This window comes from Homalodisca vitripennis, chromosome 2 (assembly GCF_021130785.1).
Source record: "Homalodisca vitripennis isolate AUS2020 chromosome 2, UT_GWSS_2.1, whole genome shotgun sequence".
Classification (NCBI taxonomy): domain Eukaryota; kingdom Metazoa; phylum Arthropoda; class Insecta; order Hemiptera; family Cicadellidae; genus Homalodisca; species Homalodisca vitripennis.
In genome coordinates this window covers 146,736,606-146,758,133 of record NC_060208.1, presented here as the reverse complement: position 1 = coordinate 146,758,133, position 21,528 = coordinate 146,736,606, and the positions used below count along the sequence as shown (strand labels likewise).

The 21,528-nt window shown below is 33.3% G+C and overlaps 1 protein-coding gene across 1 annotated transcript in view; it reads left to right on the top strand.

The window, feature by feature from the left end:
- The first annotated feature begins 239 nt into the window (after positions 1-239).
- Positions 240-21,528, top strand: part of LOC124354861 (NSFL1 cofactor p47) — a 73,748-nt gene continuing 52,459 nt past the window's right edge. Inside the window, exons 1-4 of the mRNA XM_046805619.1 lie at positions 240-505; positions 4,219-4,388; positions 12,304-12,474; positions 15,715-15,821. Coding sequence (XP_046661575.1) covers positions 404-505; positions 4,219-4,388; positions 12,304-12,474; positions 15,715-15,821 — 550 coding nt within the window. The 5' untranslated portion in view covers positions 240-403. The remainder of the gene's footprint in view (positions 506-4,218; positions 4,389-12,303; positions 12,475-15,714; positions 15,822-21,528) is intronic.

The window sequence follows — 21,528 nt, the reverse complement described above, 5'->3', positions numbered from 1 at the left end:
GTCTGTTGAGTTGAGATAATTTTAAATTATTAATTGTTTATGATTTAAATTAAAGTAAAAAGAATATACTCTTTGAATACTATTTTTTTATTAATGTTGATTACCATTTACCCTGTTTTAACTGAATTTGGCCTTCATATTAATCATATAAAATTTGTTCTTGTTTAATTTCCTCTTCCACTGTTTTTATTTCTTACCCACGCCTAACATGACCGGCTGTTTTTTGTAACATCTTCTTTTCACTTTGTTTTCTGTCAGTGTCCGGTGGAAATAGTCGTTTTGGTGCATTTTTGAGGTGCATGACTGTCAAATTGTTTAGGTTATTAAATTTTAGTATAATTTTTAGTTCAAATTAGATTTTTTCATACACTCATATTAAATTTATCACTTTTTAAAAGCGATAATGAGTGAAAGAGACGACCTTTTATCTCAGTTTACTGGTATTACCGGCTTAGATGCAGACAGAGCCAAATTTTACTTGGAATCTTCAGCTTGGCAACTAGATGTAAGTGGTTGTGCAATTCGTTTGTTGGAAAATTGATGTGTCTATGATTTTGAGAAATGTACTTCTGTTAACATCACATAAGTTTAAATAATGTTTATAAAACAAGTTATTAGTGGTAGTTATACTTCCATACACAAAATATCCTTAGCATTATAGGCCTAACATCACTAGTTATATATTATCTACACTGGGCTAAGCTAATGTTATTAGCCTACACATTTGTACAAATAATAATTATTATTTTAGCTATATACAGTTCCTGGTATTTATTTACAATACCGTGACCATGAAAAATGGACTTTTTTTCATGGGTTGGGCATTTATAGCCAAGTGTTATTATCACAGGTGCATATAAACTGGGGGGAAAGTATATCATTGTATTATATTGATGCCTTTCGGGCATTATTGCATTAAAGATGGAAAATAACCGACAAAATTTTGTCGAACAACACTTGGAGGTTAAGGATCAGGGGCATCACGTGATCTGGGATTCGACTTTTGCAAGCTCGAGTTAATTTTTTTTCGAAAAGAGCAAGCAGTGCGCAGCACTGCGCAGCGGGCAGGCATCGTTGACAGGATTAACTTCATCATTTCAGTAAAATTGCCAGAGGTACTGTCAAAAACAGAGTTTTCAGAGGATTTCAAAAAATCGTAACTCCTTTGATTTTCGTTGCCGACGAATTTTTTCTTCACTATTGTTTTCAGGAAAAATTGTAGTTTTCAGGAAAAAAAAATGAACATACCTTTCCATGGTCACGATTTTGTAAATTGATACCCAGTTCCTTATTGAACCATTAAATGGATTAGATAGAATCTGGAAATAAAATTATCAATAACAACCTGATAAAGCCTAGGCCCCTACTTAAATGTAAATGATCTCTTTTGAAGCCAACTTTAGTATATACGAACATCAAAAAATATCTGTATAAATTTAACATCTAATTATACAGATGTCTGGAGTATCAGTGTGAAATCTCAGCATCATAATTTATGTATTTTTACAAATAATTGTTTTAACCCTAGAACTGGCATGCATTTTAGTCTCTTCACTGTCAACTTTTAACCACTTGCAAAGAGTTATAACAAAATTAGCTTCAGAATCAGTTGCTAAGCAAAATAGTGTTATTTATCATTTTATTCAGGATAAAATGTAGCATATTATAAAAGAAATGAAAATTAGGTTTATCTTTACATTCATGGATGTGTGATGCTCCTAAGTTTAAACTGTTGGTAAATTTTTACTTAAGCCGGTCAAAGTAAATAAGAACACACTTTTTCCTTTAAAAAAGAAAGACAAAATTTTTTATCTTGTAAATGGAGCTTGTAGTTGAACAGATATTCCATAATGCCTCTGGCCATCAGCATGCTGACCCGTTCTGGTGGTATCATATGCAAAACATCCCTCTAGGTAGTACTGATCAGTAACATTAAAAATTCCAGGCTGATCACTAAAGCTTGAGAGAAATATAGTGCAAACTCATCTTTTAACCATATTATTCTACATACCCATTACTTTCTATGGTAGAAGTACACAAAGAATTTAAACAATACAAAGTAAAAGAAAACACATTTCCCTTCATTCTGACACAATAATAAGTAGGCCTAACAAATATAGCCTACTTTAAAGTTCACTTGACAACACGAACATTTACGATAAATATCCATAAAAACATCACTCACTAGATCACAAAGGAGGAAAACAATTACTTCGCAACCAAATCTAACCTATCAGGGAAAGCAACGTCAATATATGTATACAAATAAATTGCACATTAGCATACACCATGGGGGTAGAAACTGTGGTAAACTAGATGAAAAACTGGAAAATTGCTGTACAGAAAAATTTTAAAATCACCTTCAAATGCAGTTGGTGGTTGACCTATCCTTTCTGCTGAAATTCTCACATGAATGATGATAACCTTATCCTCTCCTCTTATAGCTAAACCTCCTCAGTTTGTTATTCTCATCCACCCAGAAACCTTGATTTCTCTCAGTCTTATTGATTGATTGACTAATTGACATATAGCCTAAATTAAAACACTAATAATTGTTGTGCAATATATGGTTTATGACTACCTAAACGTCCTTCCGTGATAAAAGTATACAATTTTAAGAAATTGTTAAAAGTGGTTTTAGACCACTTTAGGTAAAGTGGTAACGCTTAAAGTAATCGTTATATAAATACAAAGTAAAGTTTATATTTAAACTTTTTTATTATTTTTTGCAGCCCTTAAAATCACGAAACACCTTCAATTTAAAAATCCAAAATATACTAAACATCCAAGTTGTTATGCTTGTCAAGAAAATTAAAAAAAATCTTATGTTAAAAACAAAATTAAAACAAACACTTGTTTTTAAATTAGGTAAAATGCCTATATCTACCCCTGTCATCTTCATCAACATGGGCTCTTTTCAATCCCATCCCATCAGAAATATCACTTCCATTGAAAAATAAATATCGCGGATGTCACTAAGGTAAATAACAATCTATTTTCGATCAATACAAAATGAAAACGTAAAACTAAACAGACCAGAATGCAGATGACTCAAATAGCAACATCTGTCAAGATTGCATAGCAGGTCGGACATCTTTAGCTTTTAGATAGCAGCCAGTGACAATATAAAGAAACTGTACTTTAGTCGGCCAATACTTACAAGGCCACTATTTTTGGAAAAATTTTTCGTACCAAGGACTTTAAAAACTACATTATTAGAAAGAACAGACTTTGACATACAGTGAATATTACATGTAATTATGACGATTGGTTCTCTTTTTCTGACTCCTTAAAGAAAGTGAAATTGGCGAGAAGGCCTCTTTGCCCCTATCTATTGGAAGTCACCTTTAAGCTGTTGGTCCTTAGGTTAAGTGTTAGAGAGGGCTTCTTAGTCCTAACTTCGTCAAATAAAATAAGACATTACTTTTTCCTTCTTCATTCATTGACATTCTTTTCCTTTTTTTTACATAACTGTTCGTTCTATTATTGGTTTGAGATAATTTAAATCTGGATGTTTCCTAAATACAGTTCTGGATCTTTCTAGAACCTACAAACTGTTACAAATGTTATGGTGTGAGTTTTGTGAATTTTTACTATCAATAATAAGTAGGCTTGTTGAATCGTGGTAGAAGACGATGCTGAAGGCGTATTTTGTAGCATTTTTATTAAATCTTAAATATGAATCTATTTAAATTACTTTTTCAATATTGCACTAACCTTTTGGGGTCCATAGGCAAACTCAGTCCGGCATCGCTCTCTTGGTGTTCCGGTCCATGGCTGGACTCAGTCAGACATCTGTTGCAACGTGAATATCTAACTAAAAAAGTCATCTGAACTCATATTTGATCAATATAACGTGTCTGTATATCTTGTGAAAGGGTTTTAAATAACCAGTCACAAATTACCTTCCTGTATGGTTTCTCTTTCAGTATTATCACAATGCATAGTTGAAAACTTGCGTAGTGTTTAATTTCAACTGACTTGTAACGTATACTGCTGTTTGATAGAACATTTGTTTTGAATTTGTTTGTTTAGGAATAGGTATAGATTATTATGATTATTTAGTTGTCAACAAATTCCTAGAAAAAGTAAAACTTGTGTTGACATACTAAGAAATAAAGAACAAACATTCAATTATTTAGAAATGGATTTGGTAGTAATTGTTGTTTTATTAAGGTTTCATTAATGGTATGTACATACTTGTATTTTATATTTTAGGTAGCACTAACAAGCTACTATGATACAAATGAAGGAGATGGAAACGATGATATTCAGGAGATTGAAGCTGGAGGTGACATTGAAGAAATCGCACCACCTTCTCCCCCAGAAATGCGTCAAAATGTGGAAACAGAACCAACCAAACCTAAAACAAGAGCTGCAGCAATCAAGTAAGGATTGTCTTATTATTATTTAGAAAGTTATTTCAATAATTAGGATGGTCCTTAAAAATGAAGTTTTAAAATGTACCCGAGACACATACCTTTTTTGTTTCATGATGTAAAAAAAGTTTACTATCAAAGTTTTACATTCAAATGTTTACATTGATTACCAAACATTCTAATATATTTGGAATATAAATCATCCCCCTGCATTAACCCACTCACATTAAACTCTGGATAGAGTCAGCTAAATGTAGCAGTCATGTCTAGACAGGAATGTTTCAGGTCCAAACCGCACAGTTGGCTTTGCGTGCCAAGCAAAGCCTAGCTCGATTGTTTAATTTCAAGTCAGTACTATGCGAGGAATAATAGTGCAGATGGGTGTTGTGTTTTTCTCTTGAATTTTATCAAACTAGCATATAGTACGTGATTGTAAATAATGTACTGTTGGTGTTGTAGATTATAGCAGTATATAAAAGTGTTTTCATATTTTTAAATGAAAAGTATAAAAATTGTTTAGTTAAGTTTGAAATAATTAAATATTTTAAGAAATGTGTAAAACCTTGAAATATGGCATCTAATAGTAAGGGCCCAATTGTGACAAGCCATCTATAGATGTTTGGCTTGTCAGTCAAATGTCAACATCATTGAACAAATGAAGCTGCTACGTAAAAAATGTCTTACAGTTTTCATCCATTAAAAAATTAATTAAACTTAAATATAAGAGACTCAGCTGGCTGTACTTCTAGTCACGTGTTACTAATTTGGGAAAAGGCTAATATTCATACTAGGTTAAAAAATCATGTTATCGATAAAATTGAAGGACTCTTCAAAGAATGGCAAAAGCTTGTCAAAAGTAAAGGAAATAAATCTAAGCGAACAAAAACTTTAAAACAGAAAAAAGAAAACTGGCAGATAGCTTTGGAGGATCTATTTAATTTAGCACATACTGGAGCTCTTGATATGATTAAAATGCACAAAGAAAAAAAGGATGGCTTGCAAAATGGGAAATTTTGATAAATGTTTTATTAAGAAACAAGCAAAGTCCACTGAGAAAAACATTGCTTTAAAAAGATGAAGGAGCAAAAGAAGTACACAAAAGATTACTATTTGAAAAAAAAAGAAACATCAATTCATTCAGATATTGTAAGAGCAATAATGTGCAAGTGAAATCAGCTCATCTGAAAGTAAAAATAATTACGAATATAAAGAAGCAGTTTTATTTTATGATCCACCTCCAAAAAAATGGGAAGAAGAAATATTTTAGACTGTAATGTAGCAAAGTTAAGTGACAGAAAATCTACCATGGTTTTGAAAAACATACTGAAAGGCATAGGATGTGATCCTACTGAGTACAATATGATCAAATCTTCTATCTAGCGTCATAGTATAAAATAAAAGAGAAGTCAATACCTAAAACCAGAATTTTCAGCTTCGGGATCGCTCACTGGGATGAATACATTTTAGAAGAAATTTCAGGTTGTGAAGAGTTGGATAGATTATTAATGTCTTAAGAAATGGTGTTGATTAGTTACTTTCCATTCCTAAATTACAGTTGGGAAAAGGAGAAGAAATAGTATTTGCTGTGAATGAAACCATAGAATCTTGGGGAAATCACAAATCAAGTGAAATGTATGAGTTTCGATACAACTTCTGTAAATGCGGGGATATATAGTGGAGCTTGTATCCTTTAAGAACAAAAGATGTAAAAAATGTTTTGGTTGGCTTGTCGTCATCCTATCCTTGAAATTATGCTTGAATCCTTTGTTTTTAAGTCAGTTGGAATTTCAACGGAGTCTGAAATCTTAATGTTTAAGCGATTTACAGGTTTGTGGAACACTATTGATCACAAGTTTTAAGCCCACCAAATCTGATTGTTCATTCATGTGATTAAACCGCATCAAATACCACTGAGTTTAAAAATAATCAACTTAAAGAGTTCCAGTCTCAAGAAGACTACAGTGAGGTTTTGGAGCCAACAATAATATTTCTTAAAAGAGGCATTAATTTCAGAGTTCCAGATGGATAGCATCAAACTCGCTGGATGGCAAAAGCAATAAATATACTCATTCAAGTTTTATTTGTTTAACCCTCCGAGTGGTGAAAGACGCTGCAGCGTCTATTTATTTTCTATTACCAGTGGCAAAGACGCTGCAGCGTCTATTTATTTTCTATTACCAGTGGCAAAGACGCTGCAGCGTCTATTTATGTAAGCCTTTTTTGTTAAGCGGCTTATAAAAACATTCCGCGACGTATCCGCGCTGAAGTGATATGGATAGAAAGAACAGATTCCAAACTTTAATTTCATATAGTATTATATTGTACTGGCTTTACGTTTTGTTTACTGTATGTCGATTTTAAACGCCTTTGGCGAGTCGCGTTGATAGAACACTCGCGGCTTGTTGACAGTGGCCGTAGTCCGACAACAGCGTTGTTTGTTTGTTTGGTTCTGTTCGCGTTCTGTTGTTTCTAACAATTAAAATGGATAGTGCTTTATGTTCTAGTGATATTAGGGAACTTGTAGCAGATGAAGAATTAAGTGATGTAAGTGTTAGTGATTTAGAAGCTGATAATTTCCCCGACGACGTTAGCCTAGAGGACTTCTCATCCGGAAGCGATGTGCCTAACCAAGACGATGTTGACACTTCTGATGATGAAAACCAGAGAATTGATGTGAGTGCTAATAATAATTATAGTGGAGTTCACAGAGAGTGCTTTCCCTACTTGGAACATTATTGGAGACCTCTAAGGCCTGGAAGAAAGAGGAAGAAAGAAGATGGCTTAGATACAGACTAAAATGTCATAAAAACTGGTGTACATAATAGTTTTTATGTCATTAGTGTTAGTGTATTTTTTTTTTAGTTAATTTAAACTGTGTGTTTTTCAAATTAAAATTAAATTTAGAACAAAACTGCTATCAAGAATAGTTGATTTTAGCTATTTTTTAATTTCATAATTGAAGCCAAACATAAAAATTAAAATTTTCAAAAAAATATTTTGGTTTTTCAACTCATCTACTTTTCAACTAAACCAAGGTAAGTAAATTATTTTAACACTGCTACATTGTGTGTTTTGTGCAGTTTAATTTGATATATAATATGTCATATTTGTATAATTGTTTGATCTAAAAAATATGTATATATTGATACAATACAAAATAGGAGAAAAAGTCCCGCCACTTAGAGAAAAAGTAGTTGCCACTGGGAGGGTTAAGGACCAAAAGCTGGAATTTGTTTATTTGTTGTGAAAGTGCACACATTAAAAGCTAGTTTCAAGTTCCATCTTCCCTCAATGCCCCTAGAGATGACATGCAGCTTTTGAAAAATTTAGAAGAGTATGGAAGTGTCAACGAGGAAATTTCAAAGTGTTTGTGTGTGTGAAAAGTTTTTCCACTATTTGTGGTACCGGTATAGTCTATCAGAAGAGCTTGTTGCATTTTTTATGACAATGTTCCAGAAGAACAAAGTGAAAAATCATGCAGAGATGAAAAAATGAAATACAGCGATGAACTATTTGAAATGAATCATAGTTGATCCAGGTTTCATACAAAGGATGAAACAACAAGAGCAATATTTACTATATCATATTATTTAATGTCGTTAAATGCAGTAAAAACTAATGAGTTAGAACAAAAATTTAGTTGTTCTTGGGGTGTTGCAATCGCATTCCAAACACTATGAAACGTTTGTTTGATCTTTATGAAAATGCTTATATATGCAACTTATATTCTAACAGACTATATTTAACATTTGAAGGGTCCAGGGGAAAAAAGGAGGAATGTCAAAAATATTTTTTTTTTTAATTTTTGTATTTTTGGAAACCTGTCATTAATCTCGTTTTGTATATTTGGTTTCCATGGAAAGAACGGGAATAGTCAGCAAGATATTGACGTTTGAAAATACGCAGTCCACGGAAAAAAAAGGGGGACTTGTCATTGTGAAACACGGGAAAAAGGGGGAATGTCAGTTGGCAGCACTGTCTTTATATTATTCTGCTTCACTCAGCTGCAGTCAGTGAAGTTGTAGCTGTGCACTGTTGATTGTTGAGGCTATGTTTATGTTTTGTGATAATTTGTAGTTTAAGATGTTGTGTGTGTGTTACTAATTAATTAGTGAGTTATGGAATCTGAAGGTGAAGGTAACAGCTCGAAATCATCTAATACCTCAAAGAAACGAAAGGTAACTGGTCGTTTAAGTGATGTTAAGAAAAAGCTACTAGCATCCACACATGAAATAGGGCCTGATTGTTACCTGTTTGAGGTTAAAATGCTTTCAAATGATTGTACCTGCAGAACGTGCTACTATTATATCCAATTTCAACCAAATGAACGTAAATGAACAGAATTCCTACTTAACCGGTTTGGTTATTGTTAAACACAGTTTCACAAAGGAGATCTAGGCAACCAGAAGAGAATGCTAAATTTCATGACAACTCATTATTCATATCGTGTTCGAGTTCATAGGGAGGAATCTGTGGTAGAAATTCTGTTTGTGTAAAAGCTTTTCGGTCGCTTCATGGAATCACAAAAAAAAAGGTTGAAGTAATCAGAACTATTTTAAAAAAAGGAGGAACTCCTAAGGATGGTCGAGGCCAAACACTTAAATCGTAAACACCCGCTTGTCAGAAGAGGCAATTGAGGCGATTTACAAGCATATTGGTTCGTTTAAAGGTGAACGAAGTCACTACAGTGCGAATTCTTCTAACCGTATCTATCTTCCAGCAGACTTAAATATAAAAAAGATGTTTGAATTGTTTAAAGATAGCGTACCCAGGCCAAAAAGTATCATACGAGAAATATAGAACCGTTTTCAAATCAGAATTCAACATCAGTTTTGGCTATCCAAGAATGGATACTTGTAGTTCATGTGACAAACTCGCTGCTGAGATTCGAGCTATAGAACATGTTGTTAAATCCTGTCCTGAAAATACTACAGCAAGGGTAAAATCAGAAAAGAAATTGAAAGAGCTCACATCAGAAAAAAAACTACACTTGTTAAAAAGCCAATATGTTTTACATTCGCAAACGTGCCTCTAAACAAAGAAGTCAACAATCAAAAGAGGTTGAAACTATTGCAATGGACTTCCAAAAGAATTTGCCAGTACCACATATAACAACTAACGATGTGTACTACAAGCGACAATTAACACTTTGTATGTTCAATATACATATATTGTCCACAGACGAATCATTTTTCTTTGTTTACGATGAAACAGTGGCGTACAAGGGTGCCAATGAGGTGGCTTCTTTCTTGCTTTACTTTGTGATGACAATTCTTGACCCCTCTGTCAAAGAACTGGACATTTTTTGTGTGATTCTTGCGGGGGTCAAAAACAAGAATTGGGACCCTTTTTCGCCACTATCCACTACATTGTCCATCACACTAAGAGACTAGACAAAATTCAGATGAATTTTCCAATTCGTGGTCACTCGTATTTAGAGTGTGACCGTAATATGGCTAGCATCAATCAAAAGAAGTGGATTGAAACGCCTAAAGATTGGATTGATGAAATTAAAGGTGCTAGAGTCAAACCCTCACCATTCCATGTAATCCAAGTTGAGAGGGAGTTTTGTACGGAACTGGTCTTCACACTTAGATCAATTTTATTTTTCAAAAGTGCCCATTTCCTTCAAGGCCGATAAGAGAGTTAGTAGCTCTTAAAGAACATCCCCGTTTCCTGAAGCACCGAGCAACATTCCATGGACATTGGGAGGCCCATGTCATTAACCAACCAGGTTCACTACCACAAGACCAACCCTTGCCTGAAGGAGAGTTTTTTCTACCCGACTATGCCTATGAGGGTAAGACTTTTTCCATTTTACTGTTACTCACTGCTAGCAATCAAAATGTGATAAAAATAATATTTTTGACCACTTCTAAAGTTATTAATAAATAATTTTTTAATAATAATTCAACCTAATTATATTGAATAAATCTTAGCATTTTTCTTGATAGTTAAATTTAAATTAAATTTAAATTCCTAATAGAAAATTGGACTTAAATATTGTTAAATGTTTCAACAACATGCTTCAGGAAATTTTTTTGTTTTAGGGGCTCTTCCTATTACCCATGAAAAGTACACAGATCTACAAGTTTTAAAGATGTTCTGTGGTGTAGAAGCCAGACATTTTTATACCCTTCTTCCAAAAACTTGAGAAAGGAGAGAAAAGGAACAAAAGAAATGCCATTGACAAAGAAGTTTTTCCTAAGTCTAAAAAGACAAATAATAATAATAATAATAGGCCTACTCAGAGTGGAAAAAAGGACTAATAAAAAATGACCTATTTGATAAATTGTTTGATTTCAAACATGTTTTAATTTTTCTCAAGGTAATATGTACCGATTTTACTTTTTTACCAATAAAGGCCTTTTTTTAACTTAAATGTGTATTTTTTCTTATTTGGAACCATATTTAAGAAGACAATTTTAAATATAACGTTTTATGCCATTTAATTTAGTACTGGTTTCTAGAATTAGTTAACCTTGGTGACATCCCCCCTTTTTTCCTAAAACATTAATGACATTCCCCCTTTTTAGCAAAATTATTTTGTACTCATATAATATATTTATTTATTTCACCATTAAAATGGTACACTGATGTTATTAGTACATAATGTATAAGTTTAATATAAGGTAGGCTAAATCATAGATAAGTTTTATAAAGATTAGGAAATAAATGTAAGTGGTACAATAGAATTAAGGAGAAAATTGCTATTCCTGAAAAATTTTGAAAAATCTGACATTCCCCCTTTTTTCCCGTGGTGCCTTCATTTCTAAACTTTGAAGGGTAGTAGCGACCCTTAACACGTTCACGAGGATGTGTACCCCGTCGGGTGCACGTGATCTTTCACAACTGCTGTTGTGTACCTGACTGGGTACACACCGGGCTTTCGTAAAGCTTGTTGTGTGTCCAATGGGGTACATTATGCTATGCATTTCCTTATTGTGTTTTTATTGTTTGCCTGTCTTTGTGGTGTACTAAATATGATCCCTCACTTGAATAAATACCTCAGACTACTGTGTACTCTGTCGGCCGCACAATTCCTTAATTTTAAGGTAAATTAATTTTTTAGGTACCCCTTGGAGTACACGGAACAACATTGAAAACACATATCAAAATAATTTGTGCGTGCAAAATTGCAAAGCCTACAAACTTTTCTCGTTATACTTAGACGTTTAATGTAAGAAATAAAGGTTTCCAGTTTTTTTGCCATTATTATTGATAAAGTCAATGCATAAAAGAAGTTGGGAAATTGGGCAGCATCGTAAAAGTGTTAAAACAGTTTAAAATTTAAAAAATACAGTATTTTTAATGAAAATATATTTTACCCTAATTTAAGGACTGCCCTAATCTTACTATATCTCAATAAATTATATCCTATTTTATTCTAAAGAGGATTTTCTTTTGAAATAAGGATTTTGCACAATATGTTTCCTTCAATAATGAACAATTTTTACATTCAATCAAACCTAAAAGGTTATGTACCACACTACTGGAGTTATGCAAAAGTTGTATTCATTTTTAGGCCAGAAAACAGTATTTTAATGTTTTTAACATTTTTATTATTTTAAAATTGATTTAAACGTTGGTTCAATTTAAAATTGATACTAACTTACTAATGATTAACTTGACTAACTTTACTACTACTATGATCAAATTCTATAAGTGTAATGTCTTTGTATTTATTTGATATGGACTGCATTTACATTTTCCCATTATTTGCATATATCCCATTTCTCCAACATCATGGTCACCTAAACAGATTGGATGAATTAGATTTGAGTGCAACTTGCTGTTGGATTATACTGTAAATTACTATTGACAATAATACATGAAACATAGTGATATACAGGTATTTATTACTATTATCTTCAATAACCAACATTACCAGTTTGAGGTATTCAATAAATTGTTTTTTTAATAGCAGCCGAGTGGCAACACTGAGCAGTCTGCAGGCGGAGATTGGTGGCAGTTCTGATGAAGAAGAAGGCCAAGCATTCTATGCAGGTGGGTCTGAGCATAGTGGACAGCAAGTCTTGGGGCCTGGCAAAAAGAAGAAGGATATTGTTGCTGAGATGTTCAAGTCTGTCCAAGAGTGAGTACTGGTACCGTTACAATATCTCTGATATGAATTAGTATGGTATTGAAATGAACATGATAGGATACGAATGATAGGTTTCGTTTCATTTCACCTTCTGCTTCTTGCAGTGTGTGAAATCTGACACTATCACTGATTTGAGTCCTGGAATGTAGAGTCCTCAAGTCCTCATCCATCACTTGTGTCTGTGACAGTGCCAGATTTCAGATAGTGCAAGAAGCAGAAGGTGGCATTGAGTCCACCCTTTCCGCCATAGGTATGGATAATTTGATTTTTGTGGTAACTAACAAAGTGTATTAACACTTAGAGTGCTAATCCCGTTATTTTACGGAACGGCGAAACTTCCGAAGAATGCTAATCCCGTAGTTTTACGTGGTTGTCATTTCAATTGGTATTATATTACATTGTCCGTATTTAAACGGGTTTTGCCTACTCTACAATGTTATTTGGGTTTTTAGTAACACAATTCACCGCTAGAAAGCGTCAGATGTATTGTATGAGGTTAATGACAGAGCAACTTCGGTCGTGTTGTTTACGTGCCGCTGACGTGACGTTCGTTGCAGCCGGCAGTCGATGTCGCAATCATGGCTTCTCGCAGTTTGAACGACGTTGCGATCAGTGATGTATTAGATGAAGATAGTTTTATTGGTATAGATAGTATTTTTGACGATTCTGACATTGATCCTGATTTAATGGAAGAAGATTAGACACATACTTCAGGTAAGAATAAGTAAGTCTATTTATCATATAAACATCAGTCTAAAAGTTTGGTTATGTTATTGTTTTCGTGAATCAAACTATAATTTGTATTATAATAAATTAACTTTATTCAACTAATATTCTATTCTTATGAATAAAATGAAAATATATTCATATTTTACATAGTATATTATTATGTTACAGATGCTGAAAACAGTGCTGACAGCGAAAGTGATGCCGACGCATCAATATGACGGCATAGTTTTTTCTCAAAAAACTACAAAACATAAAAACATGATTTGTATTATGCAAAGGACAGTTTATATTTGTAAATGGGTCATTGTAAATAATTTTATATATGCTTAGTTTAGTAAGTTAGATAAAAAAAACTGTCTCAAAAAATAATTTTTTTTCCAAAAATAAATGTTTTTAAAAAACATTTTTTATGTGTAGTTTTTTTAAAAAACCACTAACAATCTCACGTTAAAAGAAAGACGAAAGTAAGCTGAATTAAGGCATGTAAGTATTTTTCTCATACCTTAAATACTTTTTTTTAAATAAATTTTTGAAAACCACCAAAAACGCCCAGCATTCTACAGAGTTACATGTCATTTAGGGCCAGCACTCAAAGTGTTAAAATACAAGTCTTTATTCAAGCATCTAAGTGAATTATTAGCAATGTACATTAGCTGAATTGTTTTTGATCTTGAAATTGGCAGAATGAGAAAGCAGTTAAGATTTTTGTGAAACCTTTTATTAGAAAACATTTACTGCAATTTTTATTTTTGAATAAGTACAATATGTCGAAATAGAGTTTTGTTTTCAAGAAATGCATTAAAAAAAGTTAGCAATTTTCTGGTTAAATTATAAAACTGTTTGCATAGTCCCATATTTTGAAGGTGTCGATACACAGTTTTATGATCATGTCACAGATGTTTCAGTACACTAGAAATGTGTGAACGAAATACATTACCTCTAGGAATTTTCAAAAAAGAGAATGGAAAAGAGTAAATTGAGAAATTTAATAAGAGAAAGTACTTCAATAGAATGAATGTAGTATTAGCTTAAAAGGGCTTTTCTTGAGGAAAATATTTTAAAATTAAAAGTACTAGAAAAGGAAATTCATTGTTAGTTAAATATTAATATTAGTGCCATTTCCTTTTTTTCTTTTGTAACTTGTAAACACCGATCATTGAGTGACACTGTACTAATAAAGCTCAAAAGCACTATTAAATTTGTTTCTTGCATCTAATTTTATTCCACTCATTTCTCGAATACCTTTGGATATTTCGGAGTTTGGTTTAAAAGACATGAAAATCTCAGGGAATTTCACAAGGAATATTCAGAAAATACATGTACTGAGGCTTTCTCAGCCGGAGGGATTTTTCTGACATGTTGGTGTGTAGTCTGATTCTTCCTTTCCGCAATGAGATCGGTTTGAGGTCTCAGTACATTGAGAACTGTCAATGCAACAATACGTTTCGTGAAAAATGTCAATCCAATGTCCTGCCAAGTGCAAAATATGCGGCGTCATTCTTTGTCAAGTTTGGAAGGGAAATATTTGGCCTCCACTTGATTCAACTTGTGTTGATCTGTCAGCTGTTATGAGTCTCACTTCGCAGACATATTCGCAGACAGTTCCTGGTATCTGAAGATTTTTGTGATATGGAGCAGAGATCTGGAGATTTGTGAAAATATCGCAGAAAGTTCATCTACAGTCAATCTGCTATTAGAGATGTAGCCTCGAATAGTGTTTGATAAATATATATATATATATATATATATATATATATATATATATATATATATATATATATATAATAAACCTTTTTAACACTTTTTGATGTATTTTTTATTTCATACAATGTACATTTCAAATTCTAAGAATTCATCATCAAGTACTTTTTCATTTATAGTTTTTCATGAAAAAGTACCTGATGATGAATTCTTAGAATTTGAAATGTACATTGTACGAAATAAAAAATACATAAAAAAGTTTATTATTGTATATATATAATTTGGTATTGTTGCGAAGTGCATTTCATTTTTCTCCAGAATGTCATTAATCGCAATCAAAGGTCTTTTGCTCCTCTAATTATCATGAACAGACTTACAACACCACTAGAACATACTTGACCTATTCATAGCTTTATTACCATATGAAGTTTTTTACTTCATGATAAATCTCAACCAGAGATTTTCCCTTCGAAACAATATAACAGATGACACAAATTATTTCGCACTTGGCAGGAGATTGGATTGACATTTTTCTTGTCACATCAACTTTTCTCAATGTCTGTAGCCAATGTGTTGAGAAAATAAATTCCATTTACTTTCTTGATATGCCTCATATTTCAGGATATGTGTAGCAACTCTGAATAGGTTCATATCTTTCGCTAAATATCTGTCAGTCATATGTGGTACAGAACCTTGGTTGACGGTAAGAACCTATCTTTAGTTCTGTTGTTCACATCAATATGTATTTGACATTTATGTTTGATTTTTTAATAAGTATTAATAGTGATATTGTGTAATTAGACATGGAGCAGAAGTGGTGGATCCCAAGAGTGCCAGTAGCAGCAAGAGGCCTAGCACATTCACAGGCACTGGCTACAGGTTAGGGCAGTCCTCCAATGATACTGAAGGTGGGTTTCTAATGAGACTGGTCATATTCATTAACCTTATGCTTATTGTAATATGTTCTTGTTGCCACGATATGAACAAATGGGGTGAAAAATATGTTGTTTTCTTTAAAAGTTATGTTGTTGGAAATTAATTCATTACTAGTAATTCTTGTATCTTTTTAATTGCTATAAGAACAACTTGTATTTTTGTTAATATATAGTAGGGTTATAACAAAATAGAAGGATAGAAGTATATAAGAATGGGACTGAAGCTACTACAAAAAGAAACAGTTGACTTTAGAAAAACTTAATTATCATGGGTAATCATTGGTATTTTCACAAGCACACCTACAGCAGGCATTTTTCAGCCTACTGCTACTTTCACAGCCCTTCCGTTGTCCGGTCATTGGCATTGGCCATTTTGCCAGCACTCTATTTGTCACTTATTGTACAATCAAATTTTATGTAGACTACTGCTATGTGACTAAATCCATTATATTTAAATTAATTAGTGTGCCAGGAAAATATGTGCTTAAAATGTATGTAGTAATTCATATTGGCACATATGGAATCTTGTATAGTTAAACATGTTTATTTTCCAGATATAACATTGACATTGGTACCAATGGATTCGGAAGATTCCAAACTATATACCTAAGATTATGCTATTTCTCAATATTCAACATAATGAGTGTAAGAAATAAAACATGCTACAATTCAGCTCTAAACTCGTGCTGATCAAGTTGACAGAAATCCCTAAAAACATCATATTTGGCCAGTGACAGTAAATGAAACAATTTTGTCTAAACAAAAACAAATGTGCTAGGGTCTTAAAAAAAGCAGAAATACCGTTTGTACTAGTGATGGGCTTACCTGTTACTTTTCCATAACAGGTCTACCTGTTACTTCCACTTAAGAGACCTGTTCTTTCTTAACAGGTCTTATCTGTTATTTTGGCTAATAGGTCTAATCTGTTATTTTTACTAACCGGTCCGGGCCTGACCCTGAACTGAACTGTTCCTTACCTGTTATTTCAGTTCTGTACATATTACATAAATTGAGTATTCCAAGACAGAGAGATACAAATACAATACTGTTCAATCCTATAAATTAACAAACTAATCACTCTTGGACTTTTAGCTAATTGGTTAATATTTATGAATTTCAGCTATGTTAATAAATAAAACACATGATTCAATAAATCCTTTTATTTAACCATGTCACACACACAAATGAGATGATTAACTGACATTGTTAATTTTAAATATAATTACAGAAGTATTTATTAGTTTTTACAAAAAATGGTACCTAATTTCTCAATACTTACATTAATAAATGATAAAAATATATTTTAAATTTGCAAAATAGTTAAACATAAATAATTAATAATAATAACTAATTGCTACTCATCAATACTGTAAAGACACAATAGAAGAAATGGTGGGTGGAGTCCGTGAGGACCGAATCCGCCAGGGCCGAATAGTGAAATCGTCCGCCAAGACCGAAAACGATACTTTCCGTCTGCTCCGAATGATTCGACGTTCACGGACTGCAGAGCAAATTATTCGGAGCTATCGGACTAAGATATAAAATATTCGAGGTTCACGGACGATTCTACTTTTCGCCACTCACGGAATCTAGGAGGATTCGGAGTTGGCGGACTGTCTCATTATTCGGTCCTGGCGGATTCATGTGTCTTTTAGAGGCGAAAATTAAAGATTCCTATAGAGTCGAATAAATTCGGAGCTCACGGACTGATGTAGAAACTCTTCGTTGTTGACGGACGAAAAATAGAATTTATCGGTGCTATAGGAAAATTTAAAGTAGAATCTTCAACTGTCCGCGAACTCCGAATTCATACCAATCCGCCAGGGCCGAATCAGCTACATTCCGCCAACGTCGAAAACAGCCCATTCCGTCAACGCCGAATCGTGAGGAGGGGGCAGTCATGGAGGGATACAAGTTTGCGATGGCTGCTGGCTCCTCCTACTGTCGACAGTAAATTACAGTCGCCTGGCTCCACACTCCTCCCTCCGCTAACGGCACTACTCCGCTACACTTTACGTTAAGTGAAATGAGATAGCTATTTAAGATAGGTACAAAAACTTAAGAGGTCAAATTGTCTGCTTCTAAAGAACAATTTAGTAAAATTAACAGTAAATAGGAAATATTATTTTCGTATATTGTGTTATATTATTTCTTGGATTTTATAGAATTACTTTTAAATTAAAAGTTTGATTAGTACTTAACTAATGTAATTGATATTTACCCAAATGTTAATTATTTTTAAGTTACTCGTATAATTTCAATACTACGATGAAACATCTTTAACCTCATACACCATTATACAAAGGAATTCTAAGTGTATTATATTGACGAAAACATTACTTTATAGAAGGTTTTTATCTTCAGTTTGTTCAAGAACTTACCTTGTCATCTATTAGGCCCAACACATAATAAATCTACACCCTCTTAGTTATAAACGATAGAACGGCGCAACAAAAAATGAGTTCGAACTAACACAAAACATAAGTAGAATGGTTTTCTAAAATTAATACCACATTTGAATCTTCCTTTCACTACAAAATTTACAATTTAATATGGTTTTACTGTAACCGTAGTATTTTGCGTAACAAATTGTTAATTGTAGTGTGATATCAGTAAAATATTTTTAATGGGGAAAAAGATTACATGTTTGCAATCATAGATTGCACATATTTTATTATGTTACTCTCTCAACTTTTATCTATTACAAATAATGAATTAAGTTTTATATCCAATACTTTGATATAGGATTTTTCAAGAATTGAAAACCCAACCAAGGTTACAAGACACATAAAACCAGTTAATTAAGTTATGATACACTGACTACTTTGTTAGGATTAGATAAGATCATAACGTACGTATTATTGTAGCTTATATGCATTTTCCAGCTACTTGTTACCTAATACCAATAAATAAAGTGCCAAATAGTTTGATCTTTTGGCGGTTTCCCACTAATCCTATCCATATTTACAATATTACATAAAGCAATACATACAGTAGTAGAGATCAATCTTGTCTTAGTTGGAGCAATAGTACTTATAATATCCCTCGCAGATAAAGCCATGATAATCGCAGAAAGTTTGGAGCCGGTGAGGATTAACCAAAGTATGTACTGTATAGTTTTAGGGGAGTCGAATATGGAATTAATACCAATGATTCAAAATATTGAATATGTAGAAAATCCCTAAAGGAAATAGTCAATTAATTAACGGAATAGTCAGTTAAATTCTGTATAATGATTAAAATGTAGAAATCTATTTGGCTGTAAAAAAATAATAATGTTTAAAATTAATATATTGGATTAAAAGAGTACACTTAATTAGGCATTTTACGTGAAAGCTTGTTATCCTTCTCATAAGTTATGAAATAATTTATACTCACGGTAGTTATTTTTAATATTCAGCGTTTATAATCTGTGTCACTCGGTCAGCCAGAGCGGACGATGCGGTGCATGAGAGAGGGCTAATGGCCAGTAGCGTAGCCAGAAATTTCGTTCGGGGGGGGGGTCCGAAAATTTGGGCCCGAAACTGGGGGATCCGGGGGACGTTTTGTGTGTTATTTGCCAATGAGTTCACTGGTAAAAGGTAAATACCAAAAATATGGAGCTTTAGTAACTACGCCTTATAGAAAGTGGAAAGATGTAATAGGCAAATACAACTCTCACAGCAACTCTAGTACCACAAAGTTCGATTCTGCCCGAATAGAAGGCACCAAAGTGATGTTGGATTCACTGGATAAGAAAGAAAAAGAACAAAACAGAGCTTCACTCAAGCGTATAGTTGACCCAACTATATTCTGTGGAGAAAATGAAATACCTCTGCGGGGACATTGGGCCACTGACGGTCGAAATCCCTTTAGAGAAGGAGGGCAATTTTCGAGTGTTGCTCGGGTACAAATCAAACTAACGGTCGGAAAATGCACCGCAAAAACTCTACTGATTAGAAGTTCGGCTACTTTTGATTTCACTGATTGAGGTATTTATGAATGAATTATAATGACGATTTTTTGTATCATTACACTGTAGACGAGTATATCATTATTGGAAAAACATTTAAAAAATCACTTTCGGTCGGAAATAAAATACACCTGAAAAACTCTAATGATTAGGTAGAACTTCAACTACTTCGGACTTCAGTTATTGAGGTAAACGTGGTATTTTTGATTGAGTTAGGACGACGATTTTTGTTATCATTAATACTCGACTACCTTTATAATTATCGAGAAAAAAATCACTTTCTGTCGGTAAATACAGAAGAAAAGCTCTCTACAGATTCAAGTTTTGACGATTTTGGATTTCACTGGTTGAGTGGTTGAGGTAAAATGATAGGCTACTTATAATTATGTTAGGACTTTGATTTTAGATATTAATTCAATGCCGACTAATAAATATATATTTACCGAGAAAACAAACAAAAATAATCACTTCCGATCGGAATATACCAAGGAAAATGAAATAATACCTCAGTCAGTGAAATCCAAAGTAGTCGGAACTTCTTATCAGTAGAGATTTTTTCCGGTGTATTATCCGACCGGAAGTGATTTTTTCAACTTTTCCTCGATAATTAATTATATAGGTATTAGTCGGCGTTCAATTGATACCTAAAATCAATGTTCAAACATACTTCTAAGTACCACTTTTATCTCAACGACTCAACCAGTGAAATCAGTAGAGCTTTTCCTTGGTATTTTCCGACCAGAAGTGATTTTATTGTTTTCTTTCTCGATAATTAGTGGACGTTGCATTAATACCTAAAATAAACGTCCTAACAAAATTATAAGTACCATTTTTACCTCAACCACTCAACCAGTGAAATCCTAAATCGTCAAAATCTGAATCAGTAGAGGGTTTTCCTCAGCATTTTCCGACCGGAAGTGATTTTTTCTCGATAATTATATAGGTACATTGTATAGTTTAATGATAACAAAAATCGTCGTCCTAACTCAATCAAAAATACCACGTTTACCTCAATAACTGAAGTCCGAAGTAGTTGAAGTTCTACCTAATCATTAGAGTTTTTCAGGTGTATTTTATTTCCGACCGAAAGTGATTTTTTAAATGTTTTTCCGATAATTATATACACGTCTACAGTTTATTGACACCTAAAAACAACGTCGTAACTTAATTCTAAGCAGTCATTTTAAGTCCTCAAGACGAATTTGAACGAAGTAGTCGCTAATTTAAACTGTTCGCCATGTTACGGTTCACGTTACTTTGCGACGTCACGTGACCGCGCCCTATAGAAATACCGTGATAACACTACACTATCCGAAAGGCCGAGCCCAAAAGTATCGTTTGATACTTTATGATTTAAACTAAAGGACAATTGTATTTTTAACAACGGTCACTTCAATTAAATAAATCAATTAATTTAATGTTTGTAGACAAAAGTAATGACAACTCTCCTTTTTTCTCCTGCTCCATGCTTTATTTTTAATACGTCTTAAAATTTGGGGGGGGTCCGGACCCGCTGGACCCCCCCCTCCGATACGCCACTGAGGCAGGCCAGCTGCACAGACGAGCAGGAGATGATTGTGTAACATCGCCAATTGAACAGAGCCTCTGCACCTCGAGGTTTGTGGTCGTGTCACAGTCAGGCCCGCGCCGCCCGCACGCGTATTTACAACCCCAAAGTGGTCTCAGCAATCGCTCAGTCGGGTCTGCCGAGGCCTGGCGGGGATATCC